Source organism: Euphorbia lathyris, chromosome 2 (assembly GCF_963576675.1).
Source record: "Euphorbia lathyris chromosome 2, ddEupLath1.1, whole genome shotgun sequence".
NCBI lineage: Eukaryota > Viridiplantae > Streptophyta > Magnoliopsida > Malpighiales > Euphorbiaceae > Euphorbia > Euphorbia lathyris.
In genome coordinates, this window is record NC_088911.1 from 85,907,899 (window position 1) to 85,921,554 (window position 13,656).

The 13,656-nt window shown below is 32.5% G+C and overlaps 1 protein-coding gene across 1 annotated transcript; it reads left to right on the top strand.

The window, feature by feature from the left end:
- The first annotated feature begins 3,978 nt into the window (after window positions 1-3,978).
- On the top strand, window positions 3,979-12,506 carry LOC136218816 (RNA exonuclease 4). The gene is made up of 9 exons (XM_066005933.1): window positions 3,979-4,185; window positions 4,266-4,341; window positions 6,398-6,476; window positions 6,811-6,892; window positions 7,027-7,135; window positions 7,752-7,840; window positions 11,608-11,672; window positions 11,766-11,844; window positions 12,033-12,506. The coding sequence occupies exons 1-9, from the start codon at window positions 4,102-4,104 to the stop codon at window positions 12,189-12,191; spliced, it is 822 nt and encodes a 273-aa protein (XP_065862005.1). The 5' UTR covers window positions 3,979-4,101; the 3' UTR covers window positions 12,192-12,506.
- The last annotated feature ends 1,150 nt before the right edge of the window (window positions 12,507-13,656 follow it).

The window sequence follows — 13,656 nt, forward strand, 5'->3', positions numbered from 1 at the left end:
TTATATTTTGATAGATAAAAAAATAGTTAATATTTGAAAAATACATAATTTATTAATAATGCCACATCCGTGTCTAAAAATTTCCAATTTTGATTTTCGAAATAGATAATGTTAATTAATTATGAATTTAAGTATATTATAGAGTTCAATTTAATGTTTTTAGGTGTGACATTTTGATATCAGAGCAAAGGTTATTTTCTTCGAACCTAGTATGGATTATGATTTAGGAATATGAATATTTGAGGATAGAAATTTTGAGGGTTATATAATTCGATAGTGCGTTAAAAAAATCGTAATTAAGAAATTGTAATGATTAATTGTACTAAGTAAAAATCGGTATGAATTTCGAGGACGAAATTCTTTAAGGTGGGAAGAATTGTCACATCCGTGTCTAAAATTTCTAATTTTGATTTTCGAAATTGATAATGTTAATTAATTATGAATTTAAGTATATTATAGAGTTCAATTTAATGTTTTTAGGTGTGACAAATAATTTTGGGGATTCTCACAAAATCAAGAATCAAATTTCTGATAGAGAAAACATTATCCATTTCCGTCCTTGTTTTAATTTCTGGAATAAAAATTTCTATGCCCCCATCGAGTAAGGAGTTTTTTTCACTTATTCCCTGTCATGTTGGACGGATGAGATGAAGAATCTTTTCCTTTTTACAACTCTACATATTTATATGGGCCAAATTCTTCGCATGACCTCTCAACTTTATGTTTACTTTTATGGTCCGTGATTTTTTTTTGATGAAAAATTATAATATATTACTGAAAGATAATATTTGATCAATACAAACTAAGCTCCAGACAGAAGTAGGGACGTCCTCTATGAAAACCATTGGATAAGATAAAGGAGATGCCCTCTCCGCTAATGAATGAGCGACCTTATTTCCTTCCCTGTTAACAAAAGAAAAAGAACACGAATTAAAAATTGTACTCCACGCAAGCACATCTTCATAGAGCAGTAATAGCCTTAGTTGAGGTAAATTGCAAGATTGTAGAACGTCAATGATAATTTTGGAATCAGGACTCGATAATAACATTATTGAAACTGCAGTCACGTGCAAGGAACATTCCCTCAAGTATAGCCTGCAGTTCCGCTTCTTCCACCATACTACAATTTGCAATAGGGAGACCAACTGAAGCCATCACAAGTCCGGAAGAATCCCTTGCAACCAAACCTACTCTACACGTAAGGCCATTTGCCCCAAATTTAGCATCGCCATTGATTTTGACAACACCGCCTAGGGGAGGACAACATACTTTTGTAGAGCAAAGATTTGGTACTGGGGTTTATCCAACTCTTGTTTCGATAATTTGAACTCCCGTCTCAGTATATACTACCTCATTCAACTAGCCCTGGACCTGCTCTCGTAACAATTCATCAGTTATCCAAACTCGAGCATACACTAGTTTATTCCTTCGATACCATAACTTCTAAAGCATTGTTGCCCATACCCTTATATCGTCTGACGGTAGATCATCCATACATCGGAGCATCCAAGTTTGAATATTAGGCACTGTGATTTTAGAAACGTAAATCGTCAATCCTGCTGATTTCCAGAACGTACGAGCCGACCTGCACGAAACAAAATTTTGACATAACAATTCCTCAACAGATGAACATACCAGACAGATATAAGTTGTGTTAATTCCGCGTGCCGCAAGCCTGGAGAAGCTCGGTAGAATTTCTTTGGAGTGTGTACTACCTCGCTGAATCGTTAAGAAGACAAATTGAGGATGTGCCGGATGGTCCGTGAATTTTAAAATGGAACATTAAAGCTCTTAAATTTTACCTTTACTAACACAATTGTTCATTTACTCTTAATCAAGATGACTATTTCAATAATGTAATCATTTATCGTAAAGTTGATGTATATAATATTATAAGTAACTTTAACTTTTGATTTTTTTTGTTTTTTTTTTGAGAATATTCATTTGTTGTTTTAGAAGAGAGAAAATGACTATTTATATAGATTTTTTTTTTGAAAATTTTGATTTGTAAAATTAAAAATGGTAGTTTTAAACCATTTTAATTTGTTGATTTTTTTTTGGAGGTTATTATAGAGTATTTTAACTTTGTAAATAATAATAATAATAATAAAGATTACTATGTTAGTAAAGTTGGAGAGTTTGAAGTTGAGGAGCGATCATGGATAAAGTAAGGACAACATTTAGATAGAAATGATCATGAGTATTGTATTTATGGGTATCTGATTCTACCAGATCATAATGAGATTATCTATACCGTGTATAAAAGGGTATGTGTTTGTTATGAGATCAAAATTATAACCGTTAGTAGGGCTGGATGCAGATCTTGGAGAAACTCGATTGGACCGAATATTCGAATAAAAAGATTCAAAATTGAACCGTACTGTTGACTTTTTTCAAGGAATTGGACCGAACTGGACTGTTGACTTTTTATCAAATAACTGGACCGAAATTATCCAGAACTGGACCGATAACCGAATTGGATCGGACTGGACCGAACCGGATTACAAGAACTGAAGATTTATCATATTAAATTTATATTTTATATGAAGTTTTATTTTTTCCTCTTTAGTGAAGTGTTGTATTTTCTATTTTTATTTAAGGTAGGTTGTATTTCGTGTTCTTATTTAAGGAAGGTTAGAATTATTAGGGTGATTTAAGGTAGGTTATATTTTCTATTCTTATTTAAGGTATGTTAGAATTATTAGGGCGATGATTTGTTAGGCCAACTGTACTTTCCTTGTCCCGTTTCCTATTTAAGAGAATCAGCTGGTACTAATTTATTATGTAATTGGTTAATGAAATCTTTCTTTTTGCTTTTTCTGTATTTTTCTCTCTATTCTATCTATTCTCATTCTTTTTTTTTCCTATTCTAAAATCCTAGTTCACCAGAATCCTAGTTCTGACATCATCTCCTCAATTTCCTTTTTAAACTGAAATCTTATTGTTTGCAATTTCAATTTCATGTATTGTTTCTCCTAATATTTCTTTTGATTATTGGTTAAATCCTAAAATTTGTGTACATATGACAATCAAAATAGATCAATTAATTTGATAGTGTTTGACTTTAGTCAAATTTTGATTTCTATTATTGAATTTAACTCGTTAGAATCTGGTCAAGTTTTTTCTGCTATTGTACTTTAATTTGTTGTTGTTTAGATTAAGTTGTGCATTTCTTAAGATTTGCGTGTATTAAGATATTAACATTGTTAAGCTTGAAGCTAAGTTACCCATTTGGTCTTTAGTAATTCGGTTCACCGTTACTTTATTTCGGTTGAAATTAATATTAGGTATTGTGAACACATGTTATTTATTTTTTATTAAGAATTTTATATATTTATTATCTTGTAAATTATGTTTTTAATTTATTTTTGGTAAAAGCATAGGTATTTTATTATGTAACTCGTAAATAACTGTACTAGATTAGACAGGAACCGAATCCCCGAATTTCTGCATTGGACCGGACCGAAATTTTCAATCCAATCCTGAAGATTCATTTTTAGGAATCTCCGAAGTTCAATCCAATCCTGGAGATTCTTGAATCCCCGAACTGGACCGAACTGTGCCCAGGGTAATGGGACGGATATGTACCTGTTATTCGTTATCACTTTTTTATATATTAAAAGATATTATTATTTTTTAGATTTAAAGTGAGATTTGAACCCCAATATTTTATTCTTCTTGAGTGATATTGCTAAGCTACTTTATTCTTAATGATTAAGGTTTAATTTATTCAATTTTTAGATGAATGATTTATTAAATTTATATTTCTTTTAAATTTATAGTAATTTTTGTTTTATTTATTGATTCTTAACAGGTAAGGGTACTCACGGTATCCGCGAATTAAATAAGACGGATACAGAATATAAAAAAATATACCATTTTAATGAGACGGATGCAGATAATTAAAAAGTAAATAGGTAAAAGTTTGGATCGATGACATCCGCGGATTGCAGTCCCTATATTGTTGAGGGCCATGAATGTAGTATTTGTATGCAATTGCCATTGGCATGGAACCGAAGGACAATAAGTTGAGAAATACGCTGTCGTTCCAAAGCAGACGATAGAACCGAACGACATTGTCGGAACTGCACCACCAACAGGATGGCAAACCAGGAACTGAAGAAGAAAAACCCTAAACAGCAGAAGCAGTCGCCCCTCAATCCCAACTGGGCGCAACTCCAACAAGTATCTGTTTTTCTATTTACTAATTTCTTATTACTTCTTTGTTTCTCTGAATTTTTTGTAACACATATTGGTCTATGCAGAAGCTCCAAAGCTATGGTTCTAGAACTTCAGCATCTTCTACTACTTCAAAATCAGGACCCCAAAACTCTATTTTAGGTAATTTAATCCTCCTTCCGTAGTTGATACTTATTTTAGGAAATTTGCTGTAATCAAACGAATAGAAACCTAAGTTGCGTTGTTCTTTGTCAAGCCATGATAGATTTTGGGATATGTTCTGGTAAAGGATATAGGAAGATTAATTTACCTAAGCTGAAAGAAAATATATAGGTATGTTCCAATGGAATCACAAAACCGATATGAATCTGAATATTCATGAATATGATTCCAAGTTTAAAAGTTAGCTATGCTTGAACTATTTTTGTGACAGATAGTTAATGGTTCCTGAATGTTTTGTTGCAAATGTTTTGACCTGGTATACTAATAACTGTTCATGAAGGGTAAATCTTTCCCAGAATCATGTAAACCTCATTTTTGAAAGGAAATGCAACTAATCATTATCCCTGACAGTTCCTTTGGATAGCAACCAAAACTCAGAGATCCAAAATCATCTTCCAGATCTCTAGATGGTTAATCATGTTCCTCTGATCAACTCAATTGAGCAGAAAAACTACAGAAAGAGAAGATACTACATTCAAACCTGATTTGAACCATGGACCAAAAATAGCAGTCTATTCATTGAATCAGCTCAGTTTCTGACTTAACCTTTTACCTGAAAAACTCCATTTGACTCTCATCACCAATCATTATCGTGCAAAACTATCAATTCTTTGCTCTCTCATCAACTCTATTACTATATTGGCAGCCTCCTTTATCCCTCTTCAACACTGTTATTAGAATCTTACGATTCGCGCGATTTGAATCTTACGATTCGATTCAATTCAGATTTATTTCGAGCCGAATCTATAGGGTGAATCTAAATTATAATAGAATCTTATGATTTGGGATTCGGATCATACTATACGATTCGATTCAGCTCTATTTCGAGCTGGCTCTTCATCACCATTCATCAAAAACTTCAACAACACTAACTACCAAACTCATTCTCCTCTGGTCTGATTGTTATTTATCAAGTTATCAACTCAAATGAGCTTCATTCCATCATTATCAAGTTGACAACAAGGCAAAAAAACAGAGTCAGAAATTCAAACTCTTCATCTCCACTAAGTTATTAAACAGAATTCGATTTGTGAATTAGTTTTATTAGGATTTCATTTGCATTGGATTTGAATTTTAAGTACTTGGTTGGTATGATTTCTTTTTTGACATTAAAATTGCATTTCTAGACTAATATTTGGTAATATTTTGAATTCAACGTGGTAAATATTATGAATTTTGAAGATTTGATTTGATTCACGAGTCGAATCTCGATTTGACAACTATGCCCTTCAATGTGTTAGAATGCACCTTTTTATTGTTGTGTTTGCTAGACTCCTTTAATTGCATGATATTAACTGCTCAAATATTCAGATAGGTTTGTATAAGTAGAACTGAATTTTGGACGATTGGAAGAAATTTGCATTCCATGTTTTACTGACAGTGACATTTTCTTTCTTTTGAGAGAGAGCATATTTTTCAATGGAGAATACTTGCTTACTTTTAGTTTCCTAATTCAAATTAAGTAAAACCTTAATCCTAAACTTCTTGTTGTGTGAGTTCTTTTTCTCCTTCTTTTACACATCATTTCTAAGCTTATTGATGTGGGCTTGAATTTTCGTTGGAGTAAAGAACTCCCTACATATGTATGTAATTTTCTTGCTTGGTTGGGTTGGTTTCTAAAGTAGAAATTTCTTGTGCATCAGTGCCTAGGTGGTTCTAACTGGAATCTCCATTTCTTTTACAGGGCACTCTGTTATTTCAAAAGAAAAATGATAATTCTGATCAGTTCGTGCATTAATTTTATTTTCTAAGATGCACTCTTGATATTAAAATAGCAAAATTCTGTTTCAGTTCTATTTTCTATGTTTCCTATTTCATATAGAACGATAGTTTGATATGTTCCATACTTATTCTAATATCAAGTTGATACATTGGCCTTCTGTAACATCTTTATCTTTTTGCTTTCAAGAGCAAGAAATACTAGACTTTGGTGTGTAAATAAGTGAATCTTCAGTTTGCATTCTAACATGACTCGGCATGAAATTTTATTTTGCAGGGAAGCGTAAAGAGAGACCTGATTCATTGTCTGATGAATCTCTGCCAAATCCTCTTGCTCCAACCAATGATGATTTTAGGTGATTTTTATGGTTGCGTGTCTCACAAGCTATTTTATACAATTCAATTGGGGACATGACTTGCACAAATGTAAACGACCCTTAACAAAGAAACTTATTCTTTCTTATATATGGTTGTCATAGCAATTGGTGTTGTTCGACAATTTTCAAACTTTTTTAGCATCCCTGTGAAAAAGAAACAAATGCTTCTTGCTTTAAAAATCATAAACTTCAGTTGTGAAATTTAATGCAGAAGAAATTGTCTCTTTTGGGATTATATTAATTTATTAATGACTGTGTTTTCCATTGCTTTGCTACTTTTTGAGTGTCCTTTTTGGCTAATCAAGAATCACAGTGTGACAGATGTAATAGCAATGGATTGTGAAATGGTTGGCATTGGTCAAGGAAACAAAAGCGCTCTTGGACGAGTAACATTGGTATAAATTGGTTACCTTTCTTTGAATTTTTTCTTTCAACAGCCATGTGTTCTACGTTGTTAAGGTTAATATCATGATTGATGAATTTGCTTGAACATCAGTAATGAAAATGACATTGCTTTAGTAAATGACAGGTAAATCAGTGGGGAAATGTTATATATGATGAGTTCGTTCGACCAATAGAACGTGTAGTTGACTTCCGTACACATATTAGTGGCATTCGACCTCAACACTTGAGGAAAGGTGTGATTCTTCTTTCTACTCTCATACACTTGAAATTTTGGCATGGTGTGCGCCGAGTAATGTGTTCTTTACAAAATGGAGCTCCATATTTTTTTTTGTTTTAAGTAAAAATTTATGAATTTTCGCAAAAAAAGCAATACTGAACTAAGAGGAAACTCTTCTTTAAAGCTATCTTGAGATGCTTGATAAACTTGTTAGGTTTAGTATGCAAACAATCCACATATATAAGTGCCTTTTAAACATTGATTGTTATGAAGTTGTGAAAGTATTCGAGTTTTATTACTTCGGTTTTGTACGAGTCCATGGTTATAATATATAGTAGAAGTTCATGTATATCATCGAATCGTGTTCTGGTTCTTCAAGGAAAATAGTTGAAATGTAATATTTGCTTTTACTTTTGGGTGGAATTTTATTTTACAATTTTGACTTACAAGTACTCTCATTAAAATTTCAACGGAATGTTGAAATCATAAAATAATTTCTTTCATGGAATAATATAGAATGAAACCAAATATTAAAAGCTTTTCTTAAACATGGAATAGGTGCACTATTTTCATTATATTCCATAAACCAAATGAAGCATAAGAAGTGCTTGAATTTCTTGTGATTTTTGCAGCAAAGGCTTTCATGACTGCTCAGAATAAAATTGCAGAGCTCATTAAAGGAAGAATTCTTGTCGGCCATGCCTTGTCCAATGATCTTAGGGTATGTTTGGTACATCGTAATGGACCTTGTAATGTAGTGGTTGTTACATTATAAGGTCCATGCTGTGTTTGGTTAGTCATTTTAAATTTTCTGTAATGGAATCATCACTACTACATTATTTTTGCTTAAATTTCATATAATGGCCATTACATCTAAATTTGGATGTACCTAAGGTAAATTACACCCAGGGCCTCTCAACTTAGGCCTTACTTTCTTTACTGCTCCTTACCTTCAAAACTAAACATAAGAGTCGCTGAACTTTATTGTTTACTGACATAAAAGTCCCTTAGGTACCACTCCAATAATAGGTAATTCTCCATTGCAGAGCTGATGGGAATGATATTCTAAACAAATTTAATTTTTGAACTTTTTGGTTTTGAGGTTGTCTAGTTGTTGTTTGGTTAGGAGAGAAAGTGAATATTTATAGAGAGAAAGCTTCAAAAATGCTGATTTGAAAAATAAAAAATTGTGGCTTCATGAGAAATGTGGTTCTATACAACTTTAGTACTTGGACTTTTCCATATTGAGGTTTTCATCGGTCATTTTGAGGTCGTTTACTTTTATAAGGGGTTTTTATGTTAGCAAAGTTTAGGGCTTTTTATGTATGGTTTTAAAGGTAAGGTGTCATAAAGAAAGTAAGACCTATGTCGAGGGCCATTGTTATAATTTACCCTAATCCCCTGTACATCAAATTTAAGTATACCTTCATTTTTATTTTTATGTTTATTTTGTTTTTACATCTTCCATATATTATCTATTTTTCTGTCTCAACGTTTTTCACCTTTTTTGTTTTCCTCCGTCTACGTTGCAGGGAAACTCTTCTTTGTAGTGTCCCACGTTTCATATCCGTTTCCGTTTCTATTACTGTTTCCTAGCTATATTTATTTGAAGTAACATTTATCGGTGTTCGTTTCCGTGCAACATAGTCCTCCATTTTTTTTCCAGTTTCTATTGTTTTCCTCCATTATTCTTGTTTTTTCCCTTTTTTCTTGGTCTCCATTTCCCCTTTTTTCTTGGTCTCCATTTTCCCCTTTTCTCCATTTTTCTTTCTTTTAACGGTTACTTTTCATTTTTTTCTCGTTACTCTCATTTTTATTTTTTAAATTTGTCTTGTTTTCTTGTTTTCTTGTTTTCTCCTTTTTTTTCGTTTCCTCGGTTTTATGGCTGTATGCATTTGAGCAATTTAATTCAATTTATTATTTTTATTTTAATTATCATTTTATACTTATAAGTTATAATTTTTATTTCATTATTAAAAGTTTAAAACCTTTACAAAGATACAGTAAAAAATTTCGAAAATATATACAACAACAACAACAAAGCCTTAGTCCCGAAATGATTCGGGGTCGGCTAACATGAACCATCATATAAAACCGTGAAAATCAAGTAAATTAATAAATTTATGTTTTTATATTTTTTGTAGTATAAAGGGGTAAGGTGTTGGCCGCAAGAGCAATTTTACCTTTAACGTCATAAATGTTAGCTGTAAAAGTTTGAAAGTTGGGCTAATTTTCAATTATAATTAGCTGAGCACTCCCTGCAATCATGAATCTTGTTATCTCCACTCATTGTGTGCGTCATATTATCACTCATCATTAACGGATTAAAGACACTTGTACGTGCGTAAAAAACGTTATCTGGTGTTATCAAAGACATGTTGAGTTTTTTTTTTTTTCTCAACTTTTTTTCATTTGTATACACGTGTCTTTGGTTTGTTGTTGATGAGCGATAATATGACGCACAAGTGGAGGGGAGATAACGAGATTCATTACTGTGTAAAGTATAATTGCAGTTAGGGATAAAACTGGTACAACTTGCAAACTTTAGGGGTATAATTGTGCCATTTTTTACATTAGGGATGAAATTTGTTGTCAACGTTGAAAATATTTTTGCACCTTATCCCTAGTATAAATAATTTGTTGAGTATATAACATTTCATGATATATTCCAAATTATTCATTGAGTAATTAAAATTTTATGATTACATTTAGCTAAACAAACATAATGCTGTAATCGTTATTACATTTTATTAATTTTGCTAAGCAAATATGGTAATGGAATCACCATTCCATTATAGGTTAAATAATTTATTGGGGAAAGTACAAAAATAAACATTGTGCCATTTCCAAACATGGACTATGTGGTTTAAAAGTTGGTAAATGTTAAAAAAAGTTAGAGGAAAAAAGTTAATTTTGTCCTTGTATTTATTTATTTTATAAATTAAGCCTCTTATTATCTAATTATCACAAACAAACCCCAAAATAAAAAATAAAAATCAAATACACCATCTTCTCCATCTCCCTTTAATTTCTTTTTCTTCTTATTTCTCTCTCTTCTCTCTCTCCTCTTTATTATTTTCTCTCTAAAATCAATTGAATTAACCAAAAAAAAAATGTGTTTTTTAGAAATTAGTTTGTTAATTTCTCTCTAAAATCCATTGGATTTCAAATTAGTTTGAATCTTACAACAAAGAAGAAAGGAAGTTCATATATTGTTAATTTCCTCTCAAACTCAATAGATAAATCACGGACTTTCCTCTCAAACTTCTCAACGGACTCCCCATGGAAGAGCTTCTGCACATACAAGAGGAATAAACTCATGACTCTCTCATCAACATCACCAGAGCCACGAAAATCAACGACGGGAATATGCTTACTCCCGTCGTTGATTTTCGTGGCTCTGGTGATGTTGATGAGAGAGTCATGAGTTTATTCCTGTTGTATGTGCAGAAGCTCTTCCATGGGGAGTCCGTTGAGAAGTTTGAGAGGAAAGTGCGTGATTTATCTATTGAGTTTGAAAGGAAATTAACAATATATGAACTTCCTTTTCTCTAAGATTCAAACTAATTTGAAATCCAATGGATTTTAGAGAGAAATTAACAAATTAATTTCTAAAAAACACATTTTGTCTTTTTTGTTAATTCGATTGATTTTAGAGAGGAAGAAGAAATTAAAGAGAGATGGTGTATTTGATTTTTATTTTGGGGTTTGTTTGTGATAATTAGATAATAAGGGGGTTACTTTATAAAAGGACAAAATTAATTTTTTTAACAGCGTTAATCATTTTGGACTGTGGGCATGGGGGGATGTTAGGTGTTTCTACCCTTTCCGTTCCTCCTTCTTTTCTGTTACCTTCTCTTCTTGAGGATAGGATTGGGGTCAGTCCTCCTAGACTGATCCCGGGTTAGGTTTTTGTTTGTTTGTTTTTTTTCTTCCCTTCTTACCAAAAAAAAAAAAAATCAATTTGGACTGTGTTTGATAACAGAATCAACCTCAAGCTACCTGTTTGCCACCTTTTAAACCACATAGTCTATGTTTGAAAATGGTCCAAACCATAAGGTTTATTTTTGTACTTTTCCCTAATTTATTAGTCCCTACATTTTTATCTAACATATTGTTTAGTCATCGTATTTAATAATACATGGCTTAGTCCTTAAGTTTTGTTCTATTCAACAATTTTATCCCTTATAAACGGAGTAAACTGTTTAATAATTCAAATATTTGAGGGACTAAATTGTTGAATAGAACAAAAGTTAAGGACTAAATATCGTATTATTAAAACACGGAGACTAAACAATGTATTAGATAAAAATATAGGGACTAATAAATTATTTACCCTATATTATATTACAACTTTGATTCCATTACTTCATTATATTCCATTATAGCTTACCATACACAACCTTAAGGTCCAACTTAATCTACTTTTTAGTAGAAAAGAGAAGAAGGAAATTTGAATACTGATTATGTTTTCTTTTTTATCAATAGGCATTGCTATTGAGTCATCCCAAAAAGGATCTACGGGATACTTCGGAGTATCAACCTTTTCTCAAGTACTTATGTGACCCTTGATTATTCATTGAATAAATTTGTATTTCTGAATGTCGTTTTGATGTCTCGTAATATGAGTTTGGTTTGTCATACAGGGAACGGCGCAGAAAGGCACTGCGACATCTTGCAGAAGAGTTTCTTGGTGTCAAGATACAGAATGGGGAACACTGTCCTGTAAGCTCTTTAGCCTTGCAATAGTAATTACTTAAAATTAAAAAAAGAAGCTATTATTGGTTCCTTGACAATGTTCTTAGCCTAATAGTTTCTTCACTCAATTGTTTACCATATTTGGTTGAGGTGTTTAAATTGTAATTTCAGTCTCACATTATTTTCTGATGAATTATTAACAACTTCTGTTTCAGGTAGAAGATGCTCGAGCTGCAATGCTGCTGTACCAGAAAAACAAAAAACAATGGGAGAGAAACAGTAAAGATCAAATTAGGCTAAGACAAAAACAAAAGAAACGCAAGCCGAAAAAGAAATTACATGATGGAGATGAGGCCCTGAAAAGTAAACCTTAGCGTGCCATTTTCTTTGTAGCAATGGTTGCAGCTCATTCTTTTGCTAAACATAATTCTTCAGATCATGAAGTCAAAATTGGGAGATCCCCTGTAAGTTAACCATCCTAGCCTTTGCAGCTGCTGATGTTTCTGCTAACATATTAAAGGTTCTTATGGGTGCACTTGAGAAGAGATAGCTATCACAGTTTCCTTGTGTTGGATGAAAAGTAGAGAATACAGTAATCGATTTTATGGCAAATATCAGTTGAATTGAAGTAATTGATTTATTCATGTATAATTTAAATTAACCTCAGTAAATTTCCTTCAAACTTGAAAGTTTTTGTGAATTTAGTTTAAGTTGTACTCCACTGATACTATTTTAATTTATCATTTAGAATGACCTAAGCACTAGGTTTTGTGTTTAATGATGAGAAGAGTCAATAGGTGGCTCTGAAGGAGGTCACAACCTGAGAACATATGTTGTCTGGTCATTTGTGAATTTGAAACCTCCCACTTCTAGACAAAAACTACAGAGTTTATTTTCTAAAACGGTATTTAGATCCCTCTAAAATTTGTTTTGGACCTTTTTATCCCCTCTTCATTGTTAAACATGGAAACCCTAATATTCGTATTGGATCGACGACTTGGAGGAGGTTTTTGATGATCTCCTTCATAAAGTTGAACTTTTTATTCGTTACCAGAGAGAAACAGCAAAGTCAAAGTAAGAAGAAAATGGAAGAGGCATCCAATAATATGTTGCCCAGAAACCAAACAATAAGAAGGATGATAAGAGAAGAATACTGATAGAGAAAGAAGAGATTTTATATTTCATTTCATGCCTCAGCACTGCGCACATTCCATAACTAAATAGCCATTGTACCAACAAAAAGCAGCCAGGCTGCCAAACACGTGTACACTTTTTTCTCTCTCTTCTAACTAACTCAAAGCAAAGAAACAATAACCAAAACGCAGCAAACAAAGCTCTAAACGCAATATCAATTAAAACAAGAATTACACATAACATTCCACCTCCCTTAGGACCTTGCCTCAAGGTCGAACTCTGGAAATCTCTTCTTCATGTTAAATGCAAATTCCCAGGTAGCCTTCTTTGTTGTGCCTCCTGTCCATTGAATTAACAATTTGGTAGCAGCCTGGTTTCCCCTTTTGACCATTTTCCTATCCAAGATGGCATGAAGTACTGGCAAAGGAACTGTAATTTTTGGCAAGGGTGTAACAGCTACTTGTTGATCAACTACTTTCCTCTTCAACTGAGAAACATGGAACACAGGATGTATAGAAGAACTAGTAGGCAAGTTAAGCATGTAAGCAACTAGTCCAATCTTGTCCGTGACCTGATATGGACCATAGTACAACGGTGCCGGTTTTTGGTTGGAACGAAAGACCAAACTCTGCTGCCTATATGATTGGAGCTTAACAAATACCCAATCCCCAATATTAAATTGCCTGTCAGACTTGTGTCCATCTG

Coding starts and splice junctions, on each gene's coding strand:
- LOC136218816 (XM_066005933.1), top strand. CDS start 4,102: ATGGCAAACCAGGAACTGAAGAAGAAAAACCCTAAACAGCAGAAGCAG. Junction 4,342..6,397: donor ACCCCAAAACTCTATTTTAG/GTAATTTAATCC, acceptor TTTATTTTGCAG/GGAAGCGTAAAGAGAGACCT. Junction 11,845..12,032: donor AGAATGGGGAACACTGTCCT/GTAAGCTCTTTA, acceptor CTTCTGTTTCAG/GTAGAAGATGCTCGAGCTGC.